Source organism: Crinia signifera, chromosome 5, assembly GCF_055691185.1.
Source record: "Crinia signifera chromosome 5, ASM5569118v1, whole genome shotgun sequence".
Lineage (NCBI taxonomy): Eukaryota > Metazoa > Chordata > Amphibia > Anura > Myobatrachidae > Crinia > Crinia signifera.
Genome location: NC_139221.1, coordinates 297728871 through 297756261, shown reverse-complemented (window position 1 = coordinate 297756261; position 27391 = coordinate 297728871). Strand labels below are relative to the sequence as shown.

Sequence of the window (27391 nt, the reverse complement as noted above, 5' to 3'; positions counted from 1 at the left end):
TTGCCGAGAACGGCTGTGAATTGTCGCAATCACGGCCAAATCTTGACAATTCACAGCCGTTTACATGGACACTCCCCCTTTTTGCCGATCGGCGGATGGGGCCTTGAATCCGCCTGCCGATATGCCGGTGAGCAAAACGAAAACGTGCCAAGGTCACGGCTGAAGGGACGTACCGACAGTCGTGACCCGGGATTGAATACCCCCATAGTCTAGTATTAGGACTTTGTATAATTGAACATTGTTTTTCTTGTGTAATATGTAACAAGTGACCACATTGAGACAGTTGCTTTAATCATTGTATGTGTTTTATTTTATTTTTATCAGCAGAGACATATTCGATGACTTTTATAGTCATTGTATGTACCTCTTGTTTTTCCTACTGTATTGTATTGACTTTATTTTTTATATGTTTGATAAATAAAAATTATTCGGATTTAAAATGGTGCTATGAGCAAATATAGCTTTGTAATCAGAATACAATGAAACATGCTGGGGGTTTTTAAAGCTATATTTTAAATAATTTCACATTATACTGTAGTTACTGTAGTTGTTAAAAACTGCTCATAAAAAGCTTGTGGATGTTTTGGTTTTCTGCAAGGACCACCGGTTACAGGATATCAGGGCCGGACTGGGACCAAAAATCGTCCCTGGCATTTTTGAGCACACAGGCCCACCAGGAGTAGGCGGGACCATTGCGCGGCGAAGCCGCGCGCCAAAAAGGGGGTGTGGCCTCACTGAAAGGAGGCGTGGCATCACAAAAAGGAGCACTACACATTATGGAACACACCGTTATGCCCATTACACATTATGGAATACACTGTTATGCCCATTACACATTATGGAATGCACTGTTATGCCCATTACACATTATGGAATACACTGCTATGCCCATTACACATTATGGAACACACTGTTATGCCCATTACACATTGCCGCACACTGTATTGCCCAATACATATTATGACACACAAGTAATGCCACACCTGGCGTGATAGAGAAAGAGATGTAGTTTCACTCCCTGCCAGTATTTCAGAGACACACAATCAGACACTAGATGATTCTGCTCTTATGTATCGCTACCTGTATGAATCAAGGAATTGTCCTGACTGTTACATTGATATGGAGATGGCTAAATGCACAGTATTAAATTGCTGTTTTACCTGGATAATGAGGGATATATTCTGACTAGGTGTTATGGTAAAACACAAGTATTTTATTGTGCACACTAAGTAAATTCACAAGCAGGTATAAATATATGCTAATAAAGCGTTATGCTGTGGATAAGTATCAATGTAACAGTCAGGACAATTCCTTGATTCATACAGGTAGTGATACATAAGGGCAGCGCCAATCCAACTAGATTTGTGTACTTGAAAAGAGGATTGGGGAATCCTGAGTTTGGCAGCGCCCATCATACACAAAGGGTGAGCGCAGTAATCCACTCCTCTGAACTAGATGATTCTGGACTGGCAGGACCATACTAGAAGCTACTACTCATATATATATATGATAAGATAAGGAGTGTTCCCTGGATATACAGTAGTGGCACATACAGTACTTTAAAAGAGCCCTTTACCTGGGAAGCACTGCGATGTCTTTCTCTAACTGGGGCAGCTTCTCCTCCTGCAGTTTTTTAGGCCAAGTGCTGATTGGGGAGTGAGACAGCCAGCCCAGGAGCCGCATCAAAACTCCAGTCCCAGCAGCAGTACAGAGGGGAGGTGGTGGCGCTGGCGCCCTGTGTGTCAGTGTCAGTGCGGCAGGGACCGCTGGCAGCAGTAGTCATGTAAGATGACAAATCTGAGCCCTCGTCACCAGGCATGTGGTGTGATCTGCATCCAATCAGAGGGCTAAACGTCGCCGCGGCTTAACCAATACGTGATCCTTCTCACCCGAAGCGGCCACGGCTCAGCCAATCGACGCCTGCTCTACTGGCAGCAGTACAAGGTGACGCGCTGTTATGTAGCGAGAGCGTGTGTCTCCCTGAGCTGCAGCCTCACAGCGGCACATAGAGCCAGCAAGGAGGCAGCGGGGCGGGCTCAAGGGCGGCCGCTTCATGGCGTCATGATGCTGCTGCGTCATGGCGCCAATTTGCTAATGACACGCACAGGGGCGGGGGGTGCTGGCGCTGCGCTCCGTGAATGAAGCCCAGCTGCTCAGGACTTGAGGCAGCGGGCTCAGCATGGAAAATCGGCCCACTGGGCCATCGGCCCTTCTGGCATTTGCCAGAAGTGCCAGATGGCCAGTCCGGCCCTGCAGGATATGACAACATTAGTGTTTATTCTAGCACCCGCCATATTTGAAAACCCATGGAGTTCCTCTTCCCTGCCTGGGGTGCCGCTGTCTGCTGTGGTGTTTCTAGCACAGGTCTGGTTTGCATATTAGTGCTGATATACATACCAATCTGTGCTAGAAGCACTACAGCAGACAGCGACACCCAAGGCAGGTAAGAGGAACTGCATTGGTTTTTAAAATATGACAGGTGCTAGAATGAATACTACAACATGAACAAAAGTTATGGGGCAAGACGCACTAAATCAGAAATGTCAAACCTCCATTTTCAGGGGTTTTACCATTTTCCATATGCACATCAGGGTTTTGTTGCAGAAGCCTATGGCCTTTATTTTACTCTGCTGCGCTGTTTGAGGGATCCATCACAGATCTCTCCCAGAATGCCCCACGGCCGCTGACATCACTCTGTGCATGTACAGCGGGACTCCCGGGTCTCAGCAGCACATCTGATAGCTGTATTTTGCATTACTAATAGCATATGTTAGTGCATACAGGGTTAGTATGGATGCGATGTTTGGACTCGGGATGCATCGTCGAAGTTTAGCCCATAGTATTTTCAAAAAAAGAAACCAAAATTGTTTGAAGGAAACCTAAAACTTAGAGAGAAAGCCGAGGCCCTGCCTGGGGGCTGCAGCAAGTGGAATTCTATATTCTAAGAATAGGATCATTTAGGATATTTCCAATAACCGGAGTACAAGGAGCTGCCAACGCTCTGCTTCACATTCAGACAGGTTGTGCCATTCCCCTGCCCGTGTAGCCTGGCACATGCCAAGTCAGATCCTTCATCTGTTACACCCATTTCATTTTTTTTTTTTTAAATATAGTAATTTTTTTTTTTTTTTTTTTCAGTATCCAAAAATAAAACAGATTTACATTACTTTCTCAGTGATCATACATTTTCAGCATATTCAACATTTAAAATTTACATCAGTCACATTAAGTATTACAAAAATGTATCGAACCAATTTTTTTTCTTAAACACATACCAATTTATTAATCTCTTACCCCCCCCCCACCCTCCCTCCTCCTCCCATTTGTCCATTACATTTTATCCTTTGTCCTTACTGATCTTCCTACACTTTTTTTTTGTTTCTATTTTTTCCTCTACCTTCTTTTGCCCAATGTTACTACTCTATGGGCCTTATTCTGGTTGGAGCGTCCGGGCCGTACGTGTACGTCCCGGGGTTTTTAACGATCTGCGCATGTGCAGATACGCGAATGCGCCGGCGCGAACACTCCACAACGCTTACGGCCGGTGTCTCAACGTGCGAAAAAACCTGTACGCGAGTGTACGGGTAATGGGGCGGCATAGGGGCGTGTAGATGGGAGCGGCCGAAATAATGAGGGAAAATGGGCGTAAATATGGGCGTACACGGGGGTGTGCACCAAAAATGAGCGGTGCTACTACCGCACGATCGACTAAGGCACCGTTCATTTCGGACACCAAACAGGCGGCCGCCAACCGCCAGCTCAAACCACCCCTACAGATACCGCATGCCAGCGTGCGCCTGAGTTGGCTAATTAACGCTGATTACTACTCAAACACATACACCTGAATGTAATAAGCAATGCTGCAGTCTATTAACTCCAAACCATGATTTCACTACCTGCAAGCCACACATACAGCACGCAAACACATTGGAAGCTTATGTTTTTATACTTCGCCACATTTAAAGGTTTGTTTAATTTAAGGTAAGAATCTTTTTATACGCTAAGGTAGGTATTTGCTAAACAGACACATTCACTACGTGCTTTCATAGACTTTACGCAGTAGCACACTCAATCTACACAAGTCGACATGTGTCAACGTGTTCACTCTAATACTAACATAGGTTTTGTATTTAGGATACAATAACATAAACCACATCTAACACCTACAAAGGATGTTTCAGCAATGTTTGAAGCCCATGACCACTATTTTCCACACAATCTTTGTATAGTACCCAAAATAATGACCTGTACCACTATCTCATCTGCTATGATTTGGATTTGACTACACTCTGGATGTAAGATGCCACCAATCACATTATTGCACTCTCATCTCTCTAACAAAGGATTCCTACATATGCTTATGACACTGTCAAATCATATATATTTAAAAAGTTAGGCATGTTTGTTCACAACCTAATTTATCATGTTTGGCCCATTCACACATCTTTTTTTAGGGAGGACACATATGCATTCCTACACAAATGTACCTTTTCACCCTTGTTTGTCTGCCTCACCCACTCCATGAGGAAAGCATTGTTCTGGACCTGCTTTTACCTACTACTGTAGGAGCTACCTCACCTGCACACAAACTGCTTTCTCACCTATTAAGTTGCTCTGCACATGTGCTGACACAAACTAATTAGCAGGGAAAAGTTGGATAGGAACATGGGAATGGCCATGGAGAGGGTTACACATGGGAAACTTCGACCACACTTCAACAAATGTTCAAAAATACCCTGGTCAGTAAGTACACATAAATCTAGTATTTGTTTCACACAAGAAATGACACATACCACAATTTAGATTTAATTTGTAAAATAAATGTATTTGCTGTTCAGCATCACAGCTTGACACTTTAATGTGAGAAATCAAATAAACAAATAAAATAATAATAATAATAAAACAGCCAGAACAAGAGGTTGCATATCTCCAAACATGTGTTACCCTGCAAATGCAATGGTGAAAGAAATGGGGACACCAGAATACGTACTGCAACAACCAGGGTGAATACTAAGCAAGATACACACCACCAAAAAAAAATATCCTGCATTTGTAGAGGTCAAAATACGAACTTTCATGCCCATGGCACGCAAATGGATCGATGGCCAACTCAGGAAGCGGATGTCCAGTGCAATTTAAACCTTTGGCCTCCAACCACAGAGGAAGTGAACCAGGTCTCATTTGGGCCCTTTTTTGCCCCTTTTAGATGGGGCCTTGGGGACAGGGGCCTTTGGCTCAGCTGGCTTTCGGCGTCTTCCCCTAGTCGACACAGGAGGGTCAGCCAAGGTGGAAGGTTGGGGAGCAGCTTGGGGTGGGGCAGCAGATGGGGGATTGTCCCTTAGGGACCTGGCGGTGGACAGCTGCTCCGCAAGAAGTTCATTCTGGCGGCTGAGGTGTTGGCCAATGCTTAGCATGCCAGCCGCCAGAGTTTCATTAATGCGGTTCAAGGCCTCAACCTGCAGCTGGTTTGTGGCCTTCCACTCCGCCAGAAAATCCGCCACCTGCTGCTGACGGATCGCAGCATCCACCCCTTGCTGCTTGATCCTGTCCAGCGTCACCAACAGGCTCTCACTCCATGTCTCCTGTGGCTGGGGCTGGGGGCGACGTCTTGGTGGAGGCTGGACCACTTGCTCCACCTGTGGCTCTGCAGAGGAAGATGCTGCCGGTACATCCTGACTTTCTGCTTCTGCTAGGATAAGAATTGAAAACAATGTCACCATCACATACGCAATAAAAAATATCTTTCTAAATACAATGCATTACTGTGACTTACCATCAAAAGCAGCAGCAAAGACCTCCGCCGGGAGCTCACTGTCCATATTGGAGATCCCCCTGATCTCCCCCACATCGATCACGTCACAGGAGTCCAGCTCCAGGGGGGTATACTCCAAATGGTCAGGCATAGGACCGCTCCCGGTGGACATGCTGTGGTTGTACCGGTCAGTCATCTTCCTCTTCAGGGCACTTTTTAAGTCAGTCCACCTACAAGTTTAAAAATACAAATATCACCATGAGATATGTGCACCACTGTGCTACGTGTAGGGTTACCACCTAGTCCCTTTAATTCCGGACACATGTTACTTACACAGGTTCTGTGGCAGTTTAAAATTAGGTGAAGTGGAGTCTTGAAGTCAGCCAGCCACAGAACCTGTGTAATTAATATGTGTCCGGAATTAAAGGGACTATGTGGTACCCCTAGCTACGTGACATTTCCTAGTGTGGGTGATCTTATGTTTTTTTGCCATGTGTGGCCAAATATTTGTTTGATGGACAAAACCATGTGCACTGCAGGTGAGGCAGGTGTAAAACCCCACCCAAATCTGATTATCTCTGCACAAGTAACACCTGCCTCACCTGCAGTGCACATGGTTTTGTCCATCTAAGAAATATTTGGGCAGAAAGAGTGAACTAGAATAAGGGCCTCAGTTCCTGCTGGAGACTGCTGAAAAATTGCCCTGACAAACACACTAACCTTTTCTTCACCGCGTCCCAAGTTCTGACCACTGGTGACACCTGGTTCACTTCCTCTGTGATCTTGTCCCAAAGGTTTCTCCTTGCACTGGCACCCGGCTTCCTGGTTGCCAATTCAATCCATTCGCGTGCCCTGGGCACTAGAATTCGCATTTCGGCCTCTACAAATGCAGGGTTTCTCCTTCTGGTGGTGGTATCCTGCTCAGTCATCACCCTAGATGTTGCAGCACGTTTTCTGGTGGCCCCAGTTCTCTCACCATGCACCTGCTGGGTCACACCTGTTTGGAGAGATGCAACCTCTTGTTCTGGCTGGTTGCTTGGCCCTTGTGGAGCTGGTGGAGGTTCACCAGGGCCTGTTACTGAGGGGCCCGCTTGATCTTGCAGGCGACTCCTCTCTTGGGCCCTCCTTCTCCGCTCCTGTTCCCTCTTGTTGAGTGCATCAAGCATGGATTGTGCTGTAGCTCTCTGCAGAGCGTCCTCTGCTGCAGAATCGTCTGAGTCAGACATGTTTGCAGCAATTGTGGGCTGCATCTGACTGAATATTTATATGTTAATCTCCCGCCATGAACAAGGGGGCGTATATTTTTTCCCGCAATGTAGATGCAAATTTACGCCGATATTTCCCGCCGATAATTCCTGCTTAAATTACGCAGGTCTCAACGCACCTGATCAAACACCTGTATATGCACATACACAGGTTGTGGAGCATTGTGCTACATCGTGAAATGTGGGCACCTGTCATTCCAATGACGAGTGTTGTCAGCTGGTATCTGTTGGAGTTCGTGTATGCTTTGTGAGTCACATTTCAAAACATCACGTTATAATGCTTTCCTTACATATGTAATGTGTATGAAATTGTCATACAGCAACATGTTGCATTGTGGCCCTTTAGGCAGCGTAGTTATAAGTAGAGGGTTGCGTGTATTATTTTCCGCCTACTGTATATACAGTACTCCTCTCCATGCATATCGGTGTATCGTGCCCCCTTTAAGCAGCGTAGTTATAAGTAGAGGGTTGCGTGTATTATTTTCCGCCTACTGTATATACAGTACTCCTCTCCATGCATATCGGTGTATCGTGCCCCCTTTAAGCAGCGTAGTTATAAGTAGAGGGTTGCGTGTATTATTTTCCGCACACTGTAAATACAGTACTTCTCTCTTCATTGAATGCATGCTGTTGGTTGTGGTGTGTGTATATCGGAACGGTCCGCGTAAGTTTCTATTCGCATCCAGTTTGTTAATGTAAGAAGGATTAATAAAGTTAATACCAAACAAACAATTTTTTACACCAATCAGCAAGCACCAAAAGTGATATATGTACCTGCAATTAATAACTGCGCCATTGCCACCATGACTTCAACCAGGGCTAGGGCGTTTTCTACCCAGGAGCTATTGGCCTTGGTTGAGGTCATGGACCGCCGCCTGGGGCCCAGGGGCCCTTATGTGACAAATCGGGAAAAGCGGCGGGCATACAATGCTGCCCGCCGGCTAATTTTCGCCAGGACCGGCGTGGATAGGAGCCTGGCTCAACTGGAGCGGCGCTGGTCGGACCTGCGCCGGCGGCAGCCAGTGTTGCTCAGCACACTTCGCCGCCATATTGCCCGATGTAAGTTTTTATTTACTAGTATGCCTGCGTTATTTTGCAAATGTTTTCTGTACTTTTTATAAATGTGTCCCTGAGTATGTGGGTGTATATGGGGGTGTATATGGGGTGTATATGGGGGTGTATATGGGGTGTATATGGGTGTATAGGGGGTGTATATGGGTGTATATGGGGGGTATATGAGTGTATATGGGTGTATAGGGGGTGTATAGGGGGGGTATATGGGTGTATAGGGGGTGTATAGGGGGTGTATATGGGTGTATATGGGGGGTATATGGGTGTATATGGGGGTGTATATGGGGGGTATATGGGTGTATATGGGGGTGTATATGGGTGTATATGGGGGTGTATATGGGGTGTATATGGGTGTATAGGGGGTGTATATGGGTGTATAGGGGGGTGTATATGGGGTGTATATGGGTGTATAGGGGGTGTATATGGGTGTATATGGGGGTGTATATGGGGGGTATATGGGTGTATAGGGGGTGTATAGGGGGTGTATATGGGTGTATATGGGGGGTATATGGGGTGTATATGGGTGTATAGGGGGGTGTATATGGGGTGTATATGGGGTGTATAGGGGTTGTATATGGGGGTGTATATGGGGTGTATATGGGGTGTATAGGGGGGGTATATGGGTGTATAGGGGGTGTATAGGGGGTGTATATGGGTGTATATGGGTGTATATGGGGGGTATATGGGTGTATATGGGGGTGTATATGGGGGGTATATGGGTGTATATGGGGGTGTATATGGGGTGTATATGGGTGTATATGGGGGTGTATATGGGGTGTATATGGGTGTATAGGGGGTGTATATGGGTGTATAGGGGGGTGTATATGGGGTGTATATGGGTGTATAGGGGGTGTATATGGGTGTGTATATGGGGGGTATATGGGTGTATAGGGGGTGTATAGGGGGTGTATATGGGTGTATATGGGGGTGTATATGGGGGGTATATGGGTGTATAGGGGGTGTATAGGGGGGGGTTTAAGTAGTTGATCAGTTTTTGGGTGTAGGATATCAAATAGTTTGCATGATAAATGTCTGAAATTTCACAGCAATGATAATTTTGAAGGTTATGAGCATGACTAATGTGAATTTTTCTTTCCCCCTTTTTTATGAAACCCAATCTTCGATTTCTATGCCATCAACATGAACATTTCAGCACGGGCAAGGGCACGCATTGAAGCCCGGGAGCAGGCAGCCCGGGACCAGGCAGCCGAGGAGGAGGAGGAAGAGGAGGAGGAAGAAGAGGAAGAGGAGGAGGAGGAAGAGGAGGAGGAGGAAGAGGAGGAGGAGGAGGAGGAGGAGGAGAAGAAAGAGGAGGAGGAAGAGGAGGAGGAGGAAGAGGAGGAGGAGGAAGAAGAGGAGGAGGAAGAAGAGGAGACCCAGGGTGCAGTTTGGACCCACACAATTTCCCCATCCCCTTCCCCCTCCACAACCCCCACCCACTCCACAACCCCCCCCCCCTCCACAACCCCCCCCCCTCCCCAACCCCCACCCCCTCCACAACCCCCCCCCCTCCCCAACCCCCACCCCCCCCTCCCCACCCCATTTCCAACCCCCCTACACCTCTCCACCACCCACCCCCAAACCTCTCCACTCCCCACTCACACCCACTACCTCGGTCCAAACTCCAGGACCATCCCCCTTGCTCGTGACCCCCCCAACCACTGCACAGCCAACCAGCGGCGACCAGGATGGCTCAAGTAGCCGTAAGTAAATAATGTGTCTAATGTTGACCTACACATTTCTACACATAAACAATCACAACAACCACATATGTGTATCCAACATCAACATTAGTTGCAACATATCACTGCAGGCCGACCATGAGGTGTGTCCTGTCCTTCTCCAGGAACAAGGCTCCCCTTGGTGGTTTTTTTGAGTGTGGCCATGCCTCACCCCTTGAATAATTGACATAACAGTACATCCAATGAGATATCCGACATTAGTGGTGTGGTAGTTATGTGGCTCCAGGTGTTGGGTAACTCCAGTTCCCAGCATGATGTGCACTGCAACTTAAATGTAGAGATTGTTTTGTTCATAGTGTGTGAGGCCATGCGGATGCATGCTTTACAAACATAGCTGTAGGCCTATAATTTGTACAGCAATGTCCTAAATTTAAAATACTAAGGAGTGCTTAAGCCACAACAATGTCATAACCCTTAAATAGCACAGGCTAATTGTGAGGTTAGAGGACAGTCCCCCAAAACCAAAGTACCAATTGGGATACAGCATACATTCATTGATGAAGGAGTAATTGAATTAATGTTATTTACTATGTACAGTATGTGTGTGTTAACATATTATTTTTTAGTACTGTGTTTACAGCAGACCCATCTTCAATGTAGTTTACAAATGTATGTGGCCTTCACACATAACTCTGAACTTTTTATTATGTACAAATACAACAAACATTTGTGTATGTTATATATTTATTTATTTTTTTTATCCCTTCACTACAGACACTGAACAGCAGCAGGAGGAGGTGGCAGCCCTTATTCAGGAGATATTCAGGACACTCCTCTATCTCCAAATCCTTTTTGGGCTTCTGGAGGCCCGCATTTAATTTATTTTTATCCCCCCCCCCCTTATTATTTTTGGTCAAAATAAAAGTTTATATTGTCTTATTAATTGCCTGTGTTTTTACTCATAAATATGTTAGAGGGCTTGTAAGGGTAGGTACATACAGATGTGTACTGTAAGTTATACTTGTAATTTGAGGTGAGGGGTAATGATTGATGTGTGAATGTGTGTGTTTTTGAGTAAAATAACACATAGTGAAAATGCATGAATGTTTAATGTTGTTCGATTAAAACATCACACATAACATCAGGGTAGGTATACATGTTACACATTTTGGACAAACTAATTATGGACATAATTTAGTACATATACAGAAACACCAACATAACTTGATTTAAAAGTAACAGCAATATGGGGACACATAGATAGTGATTAAAATGCCACATTAGAACATAACAAATATACATGTAATGAGGGTTCAAATGTAGTTTTATTAGGTCTTTATTAAGGTAGACAATTGAGTTAATAGAAAACAATAAGTGAATAACAAATAGATTAATTAATCAATTGTCAGATTAGTAGTTGAGAGGCAAGATTTGCAGGTCCATATATGTGAAGGGTATGGCAGCGTGCACGGACGTACGCTCACTCTCACGAGCGGTGACATAAGCTGAGTTTTCCATTGAAAACAATAGGGACCCGTCCGTGCAAACTGGCGTACGCTCAGATCTCCGCAAGAAGTCGGTGGGGAGACGGAGGAAAGACGGCCGTACACGGCGCCGTACGCTCAGTTGTACGCCTGTTGTCGGAGTGCAAGGGCTGGGCCGTCCGCGTACGTTGCCGTACGCTCATTTGTACGCCACTCCCCTTCTACGGTATTTCTGCCCGTACGTAAGCGGCTGATTTGTGGGTGGACTTAACCCTAATGGCCGCGTACGGCTAGCGTGCGGTAATGGCGAACGTACGCACGTTTGGCCGCTCCGAGCAGAATAATGCCCTATCTTTTCCTTATCCCACCCATACTGTGAATTATTTTTGTGTTGTTCTTTCCCCCCTTATAATATTTCGACTTCAACCATCTATCCCACACGTGATAGAATTTCTTCACTATGGGGTTTATTCTAGTTCATTCTTTCTGACAAAATCCTTCTTAGATGGACAAAACCATGTGCACTGCAGGGGGGCAGATGTAACATGTGCAGAGAGAATTAGAGAATGTGCGCAGCCACGGCGAACAGACTGTTCACCGAGTGCACGCACCAAGAAAGTTCGGCGATCATCAAATGATGTGTGTGTTCCCCCACAGCCTGCGAATGGATCTTTATGTAAAACATCCATTCGCAGCCCGTGCCCCCCTGCCACCATTGCAAGTACCTCTGCCATTTTTGCTACAATCCCTTATAAGTTACTGCTGGCAATTGCATTATTGGCAGTGATAATCCTTACTTGTATAGGGCGAAACACGAATATGCTTATTGCTGGGTAAAACACCCATTTTACCACATTAGAACATTTTGTCCTTTAATAAATCAGTATTTTTTTTTTTGTTAAATGCGACATTGGTCTTTTACCTTTATCAGAAACAATTCTAGGAACATATACATCGTACAGCCTGTTCTATCCTGTATCTGAGACTGTGCATCTGGAGCAGACATGGGACTATTGAAGTGCTGTAAAGAAACAGTGATCTCCAGTAAGAGCGGAAACAACATGAGCGACAATCCAGAGAGATTTAAGTGAGGCATGTAATGCAGGATACACACGGTGATCAAGTAACACGGCCAAGGTCATAATCAGCTGACAATGGACGTCTTCCCTCTATCTCCAGACATGGGAAATGATAAAGCGTGCCACGCACTTATGCCAACAATCTGATTATTGTGCATCTATTGGGGCTAAAAAGCACAGATAAGAATTGAGTTGCTATGGAAATTGTGCAAATTCTCTGATGTGCGTCTCCCAAACGAGATTGAATGCTTGTGAATGGGTTCATCCGTACCCAATCAATCTTAGTAAATTCCCTATCAGATTGAGAGAATTAACCTAACCCGACAGCATTCCTCCCAACAGTCCTGTTTTTCGCGGGACCGGCCCGCTTTTTTTGGACGGTCCCACGTCCCGCTCGGGGCCGACACTGTCCCATGGCAGGGGGCAACCAGTTGGGAGTCCCCCCCCCCCCAGCCTGAAGGAATAGACGCTGTGCGCATGCTTATGTCTATACAGCGATACAGAGGGTAAAAAGGGGGCCGGGCATATGACACGCTCCTTATTTGCATAGGCCACACCCACTTTTCGGAGATTCCACAGTTCAAGAAGTTGGGAGCTATGCCGACAGTTTGGCGTACTTCTCCGATGTGCTCAGATCTGCGGCGAAGGGTGCAGTGTCCCCAAAACTGTAGCGTGATTGACATGCTCTAGCCGTTCTGGGAGTAGGGAAGGGGCCAACGTTTCAGAAAATGGGAATGTTTTGCCTGGTATCCGAAAGACAGATTGATAATGTATAGTGCAATAGATGTACAAAAGGAACATTTATGTGATGACTTATATCATGTCGACCTTTTGTCCCCTTGTACCTTAATCACTGTTACATTTCTTTCGTACCATCGACATAATACATCTAGATTCTACACTAAATGTTGTTGACACATTTTGCCGATCTATTATACCATCCCAATTTTGCCCACATTCTAACTATGCCAACATTTTGCAGTGTTGAAATAATGGATATCAACATGTTCAGTCAGTGTCGTCATACCATTGTTGACACATGACAACACAATATCTTCTTTATCACGAGCATAGAAAAATTGGACCTACAATGTTTCATCAGATGCTGGAAATCTGAGCAACCAAGATACATATGAGAGATGGACATCCATTTTATTTGACTGATTGTCCTGTGGGCCAATCAAAACATGGGGGTGGGGCTTCACGTGTGTTGGGGGCAGAGCTATGCTCGGTCACGGCCCATTGGGGGGGGTAAAAAATGTTTAATTCACGCTTCGACATCGATAGAGGGAAAACCATCTGGTGATCCCTATTTAAAGCAGGAAGTGACTATGAGCATTTCTGTGGTCTCCTCATATTATCTGACTATGAAAAAGATTACTGATATCAAATCCTCCTCTAATGCTGCACAATCCTCCTCTAAGCTGGTGACATAACTAGTATCCGATTTTGTAATATAATTTACAAGAAATAATGGGGCTGACAGCGGTGGACATACAGTACCATATGTCTGGGAAGAGGGGGCAGGCCTAGCGAATAGCAGAGCTACAGCATTTATGTAATTGCGGATTAGACTTGGACGCATAGTTGCCTCTATCAGCTGGCTGAAATATGCGCTACCACGATGACAGCGTTCAGCAGTATGTTGGGGCTGATTTTGCTGGTGATTGAAAATGGGTTTCATCTCTAGATTCCACTAAAGCTTATTTGGTACTTGTTTCCTACGCATTTTGTGTACTGGGCTATTCTCCGTAATGAAATCGCATCGCATTGCGCAGCGTGAATAGTGGTGTGCGATGCGATGTCTATATAAAGTGCACAGGAGTGCTTCTACAATGAAATATCACATGCGATCTCAGTGCACCAAATGCGATGCAATGCCATATTTCATTGTACAAGCACCCATGCCATGAGATGTGATGGGTGCTTACAATGAGATGTGATGTGTGCATAGTATGAGATGTGATGTGTGCTTACAATTATAAGCACCTATGCCATTGTTTAGCGTCACCCCCAGTATCAACGCCACCCCAAAGCGTGGCGAACGCAGCTCCCACGCTATCCACGTCAGCATGGAGTTGATTTTGGTACTTGTGTATTATAGCGGCGCCCCCGATGTACATCGTACGATGAACGTATCGCATCGCATGCCATGCACCCGATGGCATGCGATGCGACGCGATTTTGACCCTCTATACGATTAAAAATCGTATAAGCACACTAAAGGGTGCTTTTGAGCACCCTAATGGGTGCTTACAATGTTAAATGCACCCCCACGCCACCCCCCCACTATAAACGTGAACCCGAAGGGTGGCGAGCGCAGCGAGCCCGCGAGGGGCGGCGGTACGCGTCCTACGACCTTTTCATACCCCCACTATCCACGTCGGCGTGGAGTTGAGAATAGATTAGTGTGGCGAGCGCAGCGAGCCTGAAGCGTGGCGAGCGGACGCGGATACCTTCACAGGTAAACGCGTCCCTTCACGGGCTTCACAGGTATCCGCGTCCCACACGCTTCGGGCTCGGTGGCTCGCTGCGCTCGCCACACTAATCTATTCTCAACTCCACGCCGACGTGGATAGTGGGGGTATGAAAAGGTCGTAGGACGCGTACCGCCGCCCCTCGCGGGCTCGCTGCGCTCGCCACGCTTCGGGTTCACGTTTATAGTGGGGGGGTGGCGTGGGGGTGCATTTAACATTGTAAGCACCCATTAGGGTGCTTAACATTGTATAAGCACCCATTAGGGTGCTTATACAATGTTTAATCGCATCGCATCGTACGGCATTGTATGCCATGTACAATGGCATACAATTTCAAAATTGTATGCCATCGTTCACTAACCACCGAAATCGCGTCGCATCGCATACCATCGCATGCGTTATGGTATGCGATGGGCGCCGCCAAAATACACAAGTACCTTGATTTTATATAGTGTGGCGAGTGCAGCGAGCCACCGAGCCCGAAGCGTGGCGAGCGCAGCGAGCCCCGCGAGGAGACGAGGATTACTTTACATGTATTCCGCGTCCGCTCGCCACACTATATAAAGTCAACTCCCTGCCAACGTGGATAGTAGGGGTATGAAAAGGTCGGGAGGACGCGTTCCGACATACTGGTGGCGTGCATACTGGTGGGGTTTTAGGAACAGATTCTATGGAAGTCATGGAATCCCAAGTCGCATCGCACTGCAAAAACGTACCATGCGATGCGATTTCATTACGTTCACGTACGTAAGAAATCTGGGCGCCCTGCTAGGAAACAAGTACCGCTTATTCTTACAACGGCACTTTCTTGTGCTGCCTGTTAGGACATTCATGCACTGACCTCAGATGATTCTTCACCTTTAAAGACCTCAAACTGAAAATAAACCTGTCTGTGCTTACTTTGTACAATGTTTCTACTATGCTTCAACGGTCACCTGGGACCTAACTCTCTTCGCTGTTGAGCTTAAAACATTGGACACTGACTTCCGTCAGATGATACTGTACTAGTATGGCAGAGATAGTGTGCTGTTTCCTTAATGTTGAGTAATCCTCAATGTATAATAGCATTCATAGATGGTCTAGACCAGTGGTCGCCAACCCATCGCTCGCGAGCTACTGGTAGCTTGCGGTAGCAATCCGGGTGACTCGACCACTCTGCAGCCGACATCCCCCCGTCCGCCCGTTTCACCACCGCTGGATTACCTTCTGAGGGGAGGAGAGCGCATTTCAAGTCTCTCCTTCCCCTCACTGCCCGCCTCGCACACAGTGTAAAGCTGACAGCCGGGCAGAGAACGCTGGGCTGTCCGGCTGCATACTGGGAACAGGTCTGCGCTAATTTGAATACTCCCGCTGGACTGCGAGCCAATGGGAGCTTGCGATCCGGCAGCCAATCAGGAGCCAGTGGGAGTCCAATGGGAGTATTCAAATTACCAGCAGACCTGGCATCCCTTGGCATCGAGCACGTAACCCCTGGCATCGAGCACGTAACACCTGGCATTGAACACGTAACCCCTGGCAATGAGCATGTAGGTAAGTGGCACTTAGGTCACATAATATGTCACATAATGGGCATCACGGTGTGTGGCATATGTGTAATGAGCACCACAGTGTGTGGCATATGTGTAGTGGGCATCCCGGTGTGTGGCATATGAATAGTGGGCATCAAGTTGTGTAGCATATGTATATTGGGCATCATGGTGTGTGGCATATGTATAATGGAGCATGGGTGCCGCATCTAGGGGGGGGGGGGTTCTAAAAATCTTGCACAGCATCTATTCAGAGAGGCTGGAGGTATGGCCAGCAGCTCTCAAGAGCACAGGTGTACCACGATAGTAGGTCATGCCCCCTAATTTGGGGTGCATTTTTCAGCTTGCACAAATGTCCCTTCTCCTCTGACTTTAGTGTCATAAGGTATGCATGCGGCATATTGGACATTGCAGTGTGTGGCATATTGTATCAGGGGCATTACAGTGTGTGGCATTAAATGTGTTAAGGGCAGTTTTCGATTATTGGGCAGATTTTTTTTTTATTTTAATTTTAGTAGATCCTAAGGCGGTTTATTTTATCTCAAGTAGTTTTTACGCCCCCAAAAAGGTTGGAGACCACTGGTCTAGATTCTAGAGGTTCAGCTGTTTTTCAGATCAAACTTCAGAATGGGGAAGAAATGTTACTTTGGTGAAATAAATGTCTGCACCGGGGCGGGGTGGTGTCAGTATCCAAAACATTGCTGATCCAATGAGTGGCAGTGCCGCAGTTCATTGAGTGGGCAGCTGAGATTATAAAAATACAAGTGATAAGTAATTGGTAAGACAATCGCCTGGGCGCTGTAATTCTCGCTGTTTTGCTGCCTATCCTACACCCTGAAGGGTTATTCCTAGGTAACCCGAGTAGTAATCTTGAAAAAGGGGTTTGTTGGATGTGGGATATGGCGCTACACCGGGTCAAGCACGATATACGAGTGGGGATACTTAGCTTAGGTATTTCCGGATTCTCTTTTTCTCCCTCTTAATTCTTCCTTTGCGTGTTTACTCGTCAGATTTTTCAGGAGAAAAAAACAGAAGGAATAAAGATATTTAAGGTTTGAGCGGAGGTGAAATTTTGTTTCTAAAATATTATTGTTCTTATCCCAGTTTTCTGATATTTCTCACCTCACTTACATATGTATGTAGTGAGGGTAAGCTTATCTGGGTTTCTTTATGTTGGATGATGATTAGTGAGAGGCGTACCTCACTTACACGTTTCTGCACATGCAAGCTCTCATCAAGGTATCTTTATCAAGTAAGCTGCGTACCGGTACTCACGATTGATAATGTGTGTACACGTGCATCAAGGTATCTTTAATTAGTCCAGGCTGACTTCTTTTTCTCAGGGGGCAATCAGGTTCCTCAAAAAAGCTTCCAGCAGAGAGTTAGAATCCAATGTCAACTCAAAAGCAAGTCCTCCTGCCGACGCGTTTCGAGATGTGCATCTCTTTGTCAAGGCATGATACCTTGATGCACGTGTACACACATTATCAATCGTGAGTACCGGTACGCAGCTTACTTGATAAAGATACCTTGATGAGAGCTTGCATGTGCAGAAACGTGTAAGTGAGGTACGCCTCTCACTAATCATCATCCAACATAAAGAAACCCAGATAAGCTTACCCTCACTACATACATATGTAAGTGAGGTGAGAAATATCAGAAAACTGGGACAAGAACAATAATATTTTAGAAACAAAATTTCACCTCCGCTCAAACCTTAAATATCTTTATTCCTTCTGTTTTTTTCTCCTGAAAAATCTGACGAGTAAACACGCGAAGGAAGAATTAAGAGGGAGAAAAAGAGAATCCGGAGATTATAAAAATGTTGCTTGGTTTGAAAAATGTCAGTGATAAGCCCTGGACACACAGGGTGGTGGGTGCAGGGAGGAGGAGCAGCATGCTTACACAAGATCGCTCAGCACATACCGCGGTACACCTGCCATGCACACCGCAATGTGTGCTGAGCCATTTGTGCAGAGCGGGGCTTTGCCTATTGTTTATAGGCAAAGCCCCACCATCTAGCATGCACTGTCTTTGCCAGTGGGCAATGATGATGTGACGAAGCGCATCACCATTGCCAGGGGCTATACACACATAGTGATATCAGTGCTCCATTTCTAAGCGATCTGGTTAGATTCCATAGAAATGGGGTGGAAATTGCCCCATGTGCATGCCCCTTTAGTGTCAGATTGCTGCGTAAACATTGGACTGAACCGTGACTCTATCCATTCTTGTGTCACCGATTGAGGGTGGTGGTGGTGTAAAGCCCCTAAGTACCAAATGACCAGGGACATATTTATAATGGGTGCAGTGTGGGTGGTGTAAATGGGCCCCTGAGTTCTCCGAGGTGCTAGCATTGTGCGCGGGGGTGTTCAGGAGCCGGCTATGGGGAGTTTGCATGTGATTAACTTGATTTATCCAGCATCCTATATATTAATCACCGCGGCGATAGTGACGTGCTGGGTCGTGCATTGCTATCTAGTGAGATCGCTTATAAAATGCCCCTAAATCGCTACATGTGTAGGCCCCGTAGCTCACACGTTATTCAATATGGCTGATGTATTCATGCTGATGGGGCCCATTTTCTGAAACGCTCGCCATCCCTGCAGCATGTCAATCAAGGTGCAGCCTAGTGGGCACTGTGACTGTTGTGGCTAGAAACAGACCCTGCACACATGCAGATCCCTTAACATCGGAGATGTAAGAAGACCATCGGGTTTGCGTAAACCTCTTAATTAGGTTTTATTTTTTCCAGTTTTTTAAAGTCAACAAAAAAACTTCTATATGACACCGCACATACAGAGCCCATTCACTGCATATGTTCTGCACTGAAGTGCACATCCGCAAGCTTCAAGACATATTGATTTAGATTTCTAGAGCAAACTTCAATCATTTCAGCTGCAAAAAATGAACATGACCCCTACTTTTCCGCAGCGTAGAGCAAGTGGTTTATGGAATTTCAGAAGAGCAGGACTTGGCTCTGTAAGATAGCCCCAATAATAATTTCCAAGAGACATGAAAGAAACTAAATGAAATATATCAGCAAAAACCCCTCAGTAAACGCACGGCATAAAATAAACTTTCCGGGCAGAAGTACTGTAAATAGACGCCTTTCTATGTAGCACGAATAAGTTATTTATTCTGTAATTACACAACACGTCTTCTGTGTCAGTTATGCTGCTTTCACACCGCAAAACCTGCTTAGACCAGGTATTTAAAACGGTTTTTGAAACGGGTCAGAACAAGTTTAACCCCTTTCACACCGCATGTAAATACCTGGTCTAAAGCAGGTTTGCGGTGTGAAAGCTACACACTGTAAAGCGGTAAAGCCCCCCCCCACCCTCCCCCCCGGCGCTGAGACACAGGCAGCAGCAGCGCAGGGTGTGCTGATGATGAGAGGGACAGAGAGCAGGCAGCCAGCGGTGCAGCTGATGGAGAGCGGGCAGGGGGGCGCATGGTGAGGTGATGGGGGGCATCACCTCACCATGCGCCCCCCTGCCCGCTCTCCATCAGCTGCCCCGCTGGCTGCTCTCCTTCCCTCTCATCATCAGCACACCCTGCGCTGCTGCTGCTGCCAATGTCGGACTGTCAGCACCGTCTCTCCCACCACCACCCCACCGCAGAGGTCAGAGATGTGGGCTGCCTATACATGCTTGTTGCATCTCTCACTGGAGAAAAAAGCTATGGTGTTACAGGGTTGAGATGGAGATTGGCAGCCGAAAGGTTAGCGATACTTTTTTCCTCGACTTGTGAGTATTTTATGGTTGCTAGCCTTTATTATTATCCTTTATTTAAATGGTGCCACCCTCTCTTATGTACATCATAAAGTACAAACAACAAATCCGTTTTGCAAAACTCCTTTACCCTGTACCCTGCAATGCGCGAACCACATCCAATTTTTGAAGTTTGTCCCTATTTCTTGCCTCCTCCGGCGGACAGAAAACCGGAAGTACAATTTCCTGGTTCAAATGGATATTTGACACAGCCTTCGGTAAAAATGTTGGTACCGTCCTCCAGACGGCCCTGTCTTCATGAAACACAAGAAAATATACCTTACAAGATAAGGCCCCCAATTCAGACACTCTTCTCACCGAAGCGATTGCCATAAGAAAAGCCAGTTTCCAAGAAAGGAATTTTAGGTCAGCCAACCATAAGGGCTCAACAGTAGGTCTCTGAAGAACAGACAGCAGAGTGACAGATCCCACGGTGCCATCGGCTGTCTGTGCAGATGTTTCAGACGTATAACTCCCTGGAGAAAAGTCTGAACCTCCGGCAACAAAGCTACTCTCTTTTGAAAAAAGATAGACAAGGCAGACAACTGTACTTTTAAAGATTAAAGGCTCAAACCCGCGGAAAAGCCATCCTGAATGAAGTCCAGAAGCCTACTCACTTTAAATCTCAAGGTGTGAACCCTCTGCCTCTCACACCAACCAATATAGGTTTTCCAAACTCTATGATAATTTGCTGCCGATACAGGCTTGCGAGCATTGAGCATAGTCTGAATAACAGAATCCGAGAAACCCTTCTTCTTCAATAAAGCCGTCTCAAAAGCCAGGCCATCAAATTGAGACATCTAGATCCTGGTTTAGGAATGGACCTTTTCTGAGCAGACCCAGGCGTCAACAAAGACGCCATGACGCTGTTGACAATCTCAGAATGTCCGAATACCAAGACCTTCTTCAAGACTTGACAATTGTTTGGACCCCATCAAATCCACTTTTGGGAGTCCCCAAAGGGATAGAATCTCCTGGAACACTTCCGGGTGCAAGGCCCATTCTCCCTCCAGCAGATCGGACCTGCTGAGAAAGTCCGCTTCCACATTCCGGATCCCTGGAATGAACACAGTCGACAAGGCTGGAATATTCAATTCCACCCATTGAAGGATCTGAGATACCTCTTTCATCGCCATCCTGCTGCAAGTGCCTCCCTGATGGTTGAGGTATGCCATGGCTGTGGAATTGTCTGTCTGTATCAAATGGGAGACCCCTTCAGAAGCTCTTCCGCCTGCTGAAGTGTCCTTCAAACTGCCCGAAGCTCCAATATATTGATCAGTAGAGCAGATTCCTCTCTGGTCCACAACCCCTGCAACCGGCGATGCAATGCAACAGCTCCCCAACCTCTGAAACTGGCATCAGTTGTGACCACAAACCAATCCCTGGTTTGAAGAGAGCGACCCAACTGTAGAGTCTCGAGATCCATCCACAAGCTCAGCGAATCCCTTGCTTCCTGAGACAGGATCAGAGTTTCCTGTTTCATGGTCTTTGGATTTCCCGACTAAGTGGAGAGAATGTTCCATTGGAAAATCCTTGAATGAAACCTTGAATACTGTAGGGTTTCGAAAGTTGCTACCATTTTGCCCAGAAGCTTCATACACTTCCAAACCAATGGATTTGGTGACTGAAGAATGGCAAGCACCAATAACAGAATATCTCTGGCCTTCGATTCTGGGAGGAATACTCGATGTAGATGTGTGTCCAGAACCACCCCCAGAAACCACAGTCTCTGAGTGGGAACCAAGTGAGACTTTGGAAGATTTAAAATCCACCCATGGTCTCGTAGGAATTTTTTGCTACTGTCAGATTTTCCGGCAACTGGTCCGCTGACTCCGCCTTGAACAGCAAGTCTTCTAAATAAAGAATGATTACAATTCTTTGCAATCTGAGAGCTGCTGCTATAACAGCCATACCTTCCGTGAATACTCTTGAGCCGTAGCCAGCCCGAACGGGAGGGCCTGGAACTGTAGATGAATGTTGCCTATGACAAAACGCAGCAAACACTGATGTTCTGCGCAAATAGGCACGTGCAGATATGCATCTTCAATATCCACTGAAGATAAAAATTCCCCTGGTTCCATGCTAAGGAGAACCGTCCTTAGAGATTCCATCTTGAAGTGATCCACCCATAGATGGAGGCTCAGCGTCTTCAGGTTCAGAATAGGCCTGAAAGACCCTTCTGGTTTGGGGACCAAGAAAAGGATGGAATAAAAACCTTTCTTTCTGTCACCACACCCTTTTCTAGAAGCAACATCGCCGCCCCCAAAAAGGCTTTCCTTAAGCGAGCCTCCCTTGGTATTGGTGTAGGTAGAAATCTCTTTGGAGGAGCTCCTCTGAGATTGATTCTGTAACCCTGGGAAACCACCTCCTGAACCCAAGCGTCATGTGTAGAGTATCCAGGAGTCCCGATACTGCAATAGGCGATCCCCCACTCTGCTCCCAGAATAGGGAGCCTCAATTCGTTATGCGGAGGGCTTCTCCACACCTTTTGGAGGATTGTTTCTTCGCAAAGGCACCAAAACGGGATCTGGGTGCCCTGCCTTTGGTGGAGGGAAATTTACCTCTGCCACATTGTCCTCTATTGGTCGCACCGCCTCGAAAGGAGGAACAAAAAACACTAAACCTGGATGTTGTATGCTTTGTAGTTGGAGTGGGTAGAAAAGTACTCTTACCCACTGTGGCCTGCTTAATAATGAGAATGCTGCCTGATCATCTATATATATAGTGTCTGTGAGTCTCAGAAACACTGCCATCTTCTGGCAGAGAGTGAAATTACATCTCTTTCTCACACATGCACAAACACAGAAGGTAGCAAACTAGCTTTCAAAGCTTTTGCTTCGAGCGGGCTTACTGGTTGTGTTTACTTAACAATTACAGCAACCAGGCAGCATTCTCTTCTGCCTCCCAAGAAGCTCAGGAGGCAGATGCCCACAACCCTATGTATACAAGCTTGTAGGCTCCTAGAATTGGGGGGCTCTTGGGCAGCTGCCCATTGAGCCCATTTGTTAAGAGTGTATACACAAGTTTGTATATATATCCACAATGCACTGTCCAATATACTAGACTTACACAATTCAACTACAATCTCATGTATATCATCTGGCAAGCATACCTATGGCTAGCATACAGTATGATCCCACCCTCCTTTCAGGTGAGCATATTACCTTATGCCTTCTACCCGCACTCCCCTCCCAGGGATCAGTATACCACTGGATGTTCAGCATACTACCCCCACTCCCCCTCCCAGGGATCAGTATACCACTGGATGTTCAGCATACTACCCCCACTCCCCTCCCAGGGATCAGTATACCACTGGATGTTCAGCATACTACCCGCACTCCCCTCCCAGGGATCAGTATACCACTGGATGTTCAGCATACTACCCGCACTCCCCTCCCAGGGATCAGTATACCACTGGATGTTCAGCATACTACCCCCACTCCCCCTCCCAGGGAACAGCATACAACCGGATGCATACTTCCTACCACCACCCATTTCCAATATACAGTACTACCACCAATGGTCAGAAAACAACTCTATGGTCAGCATGCTACTCCCAATATTAGATAAGCATATAAAACTTAATTCCTTTCATACTATCCCCCTCAGACTATGCCCAATGTAATACCTCCATAGGCCTGTAATACCACCCTAGGCCAGCATTCAACCCTATGACCAGCATACCCCCCCCCCCCCATATCAACATACAACTTATGACCAGCATACTTCTCTTCCCTCTATAGTCAGTGTATTGCCCCCCCCCCCCCCCTTCCCCATGTCCAGGATACAACCCTAGGTTCAACATACCACTTTTCCCCAAGATTATCATGAAAACCATATGCCCCGCATACTACCCTATGATCAACATACTACCCCTCCCCCAATATCAGAATACCACCTCAAGTCCAACATACTACCCCTCCCCCACATAGCCAGCCTATTACCCACATGTAAAACATACAACTTTATGGCCAGAGTACTACTTCCTCCAAGTTCAGCATACAACCTCATGTCCAGCATACTGCCCCCTATCCTCCAGCATGACCAGCATACCGCCCCCTATCCTCCAGCATGTCCAGCATACCGCCCCCTATCCTCCAGCATGTCCAGCATACCGCCCCTATCCTCCAGCATGTCCAGCATACTGCCCCCTATCCTCCAGCATGTCCAGCATACCGCCCCCTATCCTCCAGCATGACCAGCATACCGCCCCCTATCCTCCAGCATGTCCAGCATACTGCCCCCTATCCTCCAGCATGTCCAGCATACTGCCCCCTATCCTCCAGCATGTCCAGCATACCGCCCCCTATCCTCCAGCATGACCAGTATGCCGCTTTCAAAAAAACTGGAGATTTCTTACCAAATCTCTCACTTTCTGAATCTCTCAACCTATCAAATTTCACCCAAAGTGTAGTATGCAACCATCAGCATACAACCAGAGGAAAAAAACCAAGGGCCAAATGTAATAGGGTGAGAGTTTCAGAAAGTGAGAGATTTGGTAAGAAATTTCCAGTTATTTTAAAGCAGCAATCATTTACACAGCGAAACCAGTTTGATTTTGCAGTGTGAATGATTGGGATACGGTCATTAGGTCTACACCAACTAGGTCGACAAGCATTGGGTCGACACCACTAGGTCGACAGGCAGCAAGGTCAACATGGATTTAGGTCGACATGGGTCAAGGTTGACAGGTCATTAGGTCAACCCAAGCATTAGGTCGACAGTCAAAAGTTCGACATGGGGTTTTTCACTGTTTTTTGAGCCGACATGTGCCGACAGGCGGTAATTCATGCCCTACCATCCACTAGGGTGTGGTGGGAGAATAAAATAGTGTTGACATTTGGGGACAAAAACAGTGAAAAACCCCATGTCGACCTAATGATTGTGTCGACCTAGACACATGTCGACCTTGACCCGTGTCGACCTTGACCCATGTCGACCTTGCTGCCTGTCAACCTAGTGGTGTCGACCTAGTTTGTGTAGACCTAACAACCCACACCCAAATGATTGCCGCTTTAAAAAAACTGGTGATTTCTTACCAAATCTCTCACTTGCTGAATCTCTCATCCTATTAAATCTCACCCTCTATATCTTTTAAGTTTAGTTCAAGACTCACAATTTAAATCTGGTCAATTTAAATATAACATACTTTGAAACAACCAGTGATGGAAATAGTTTACTGATCTGTAATGGTGTGTACACGCGGTGAGATTCCTTTGACTATATAGTCAAAATCGCATGCAGAACGCATACAGATCGCACAGGTTTTTTACCTTGTGATCCCGATGCGCGCTACCTAGACAGCTCAAAGAGAAACCCAGATAGACAGGACAGCAATGACTATATAGTGCAGATGTGCGCTATATAGTCCAAATCACGTCGGGTGGCTTGCCGAGCGATCTGATCGCATCAGGATCCAATAGCAAGCCTAATCGACCGTATGTACACACCATTATATTCGATTGCTATGCAATCTTTGCTAACTCATGTACTATTTACATACAATTCATACTATCTACATTCAATCTGCACTATATAATCATTGCTGCACTGTCTATTTCGTTTTTAATTTCAGCTGAACGGGAGCGCGCATCGGCATCGAATCTGGATAGAAAGCTTAAAAACATGTTCTATCTCCATTCGATGTCTATGCAATCCCGATTTGACTTTGAATATATAGTCAAAATCGAAGGGTAAATTGCGCCGTGCGTACACACCATAAGCATCTTTTTTTTTCAACAAAAAAAACAAAAAGCAATGACAGTACAGTATCTATGGACTACAGTATTTCTGATGGAGCCAAAATTGGACCCACAATGCGGTGCCATTTATTATTATTCCCCCTTCATGTCTTGATAGAAAAACGTATACAGTTTGTAAACCAACATATAAGCTAAACTTATATGATTTTTTTCTTTTGATATAAAACTGTGTAACGTTTAGACGCCAGGCAGGCATTTTTGACGTGCTGTTTCGCACCTTAACTCGTATTTTTCAATGCAATCGAAGCCCAATGCATACCCAGCCCATAGCAGACAGGGTCAGCCGGCTTTATATGAGCACTGGGGCTCTGTGAATAGACAGCTATGATAAGTTGAGGGATACATGCTTCTGTTACAGTAAAATGTGCCTAGGGAAGCACTTTCCCCGCCCACTGGCTTCTTATGCTATACTTAACCACAGACACCGGCAGTAGGGTGACGCAGCTGCTCCAATGATCCCTATTAGGAAATGCAACTTGGGATGAGCAGAAAACAAACTGCTCTCCGTTCACCTTTCCCATTCTTTCTACAGGAAACTGTCAGTAATAAAGTTTTGTAATTCAAACGGTAAACTTTGTAAAAAGTCTGCTGGCTGATTGCCAAGTGTGTGCAGTACACAGGGCAGACGAATGTCACACCTATGAATGGGAGCACACATCCCCAATGCACTGGAAAAGTGTAAAAACACCGTGATCACCGATATTTAAATGACATTGAGATATTTAAATGTATTTTTACATTTTAAAAAACGCGTCACCATTGATTTTAAATGAAAGCTAATATGACATAATATCATTAATTATATTTTTTATTATTTTGACAATTGTCGCCATGAGATAACACATCCGATAATCATTTCAGGTCTGCAACACCATCAGAGTTTTACTGTAAGGAATACAATAAATACAGTGCTGCGATATTTCCAGGGATCATGCAAAACTGTCAGGAATATCCCAGCCCGGGAGCAGGATCACCAGGTTGTACGTACCCCGCAGTCATGGCAATGTTGTAGAAGGTTAGCCATGCTGTCGCCACAGGTCCGATGGTCTTTTTCCTGGAGTTTTCCTTCTCTTCCAGAGAGCCGTCCTCCTCGCTTGATGCCATAGCTGAACGGACAGGGCTGCAGGTCAAGCTACAGTTTGAGGCGAAGCTGACAGCTGGGGCTGACAAATCTCATATTTAGTGGCACATGGACCGTCCAGTAATAGAGCACAAGGGAGGAGCAATTAAATAGCTTTGTCTGCCTCTGCTCAGAGGGACAACAGTAACAGAGTCACCGCGCTGACAGGACCCAAACGTGTACAGAACATCATACGTGCAAATACTGGTTAAATAGGGGCTTATTTAGTTATAATCGCTATAAGGACTCAAATATATTTGGTTCATATCTATGTGAATATTTAATCCACGATCCTATATGCGCTCCAAGTTCAGACCTGAAAATATCCAGTCTTATTTATTTACCGTTCTATTGTTCCCAATTGAAACCAGCATGATATAAGTAAATATTATTATTATTA

General features: G+C 46.0%; 1 protein-coding gene across 2 annotated transcripts in view; it reads right to left on the bottom strand.

Moving 5' to 3' along the window:
- Nucleotides 1-27067, bottom strand: part of HACD1 (3-hydroxyacyl-CoA dehydratase 1) — a 45266-nt gene extending 18199 nt beyond the window's left edge. Inside the window, exon 1 of one of the 2 annotated variants that reach the window (XM_083186394.1) lies at nt 26860-27067. In XM_083186394.1, the coding sequence (XP_083042520.1) occupies nt 26860-26975 (116 nt within the window). In that variant the 5' untranslated portion in view covers nt 26976-27067. Of the gene's footprint in view, nt 1-26287; nt 26379-26859 lie in introns of those variants that run through there. The other variant, XM_083186395.1, reaches the window with a different exon arrangement.
- Between the last annotated feature and the right edge of the window lie 324 nt (nt 27068-27391).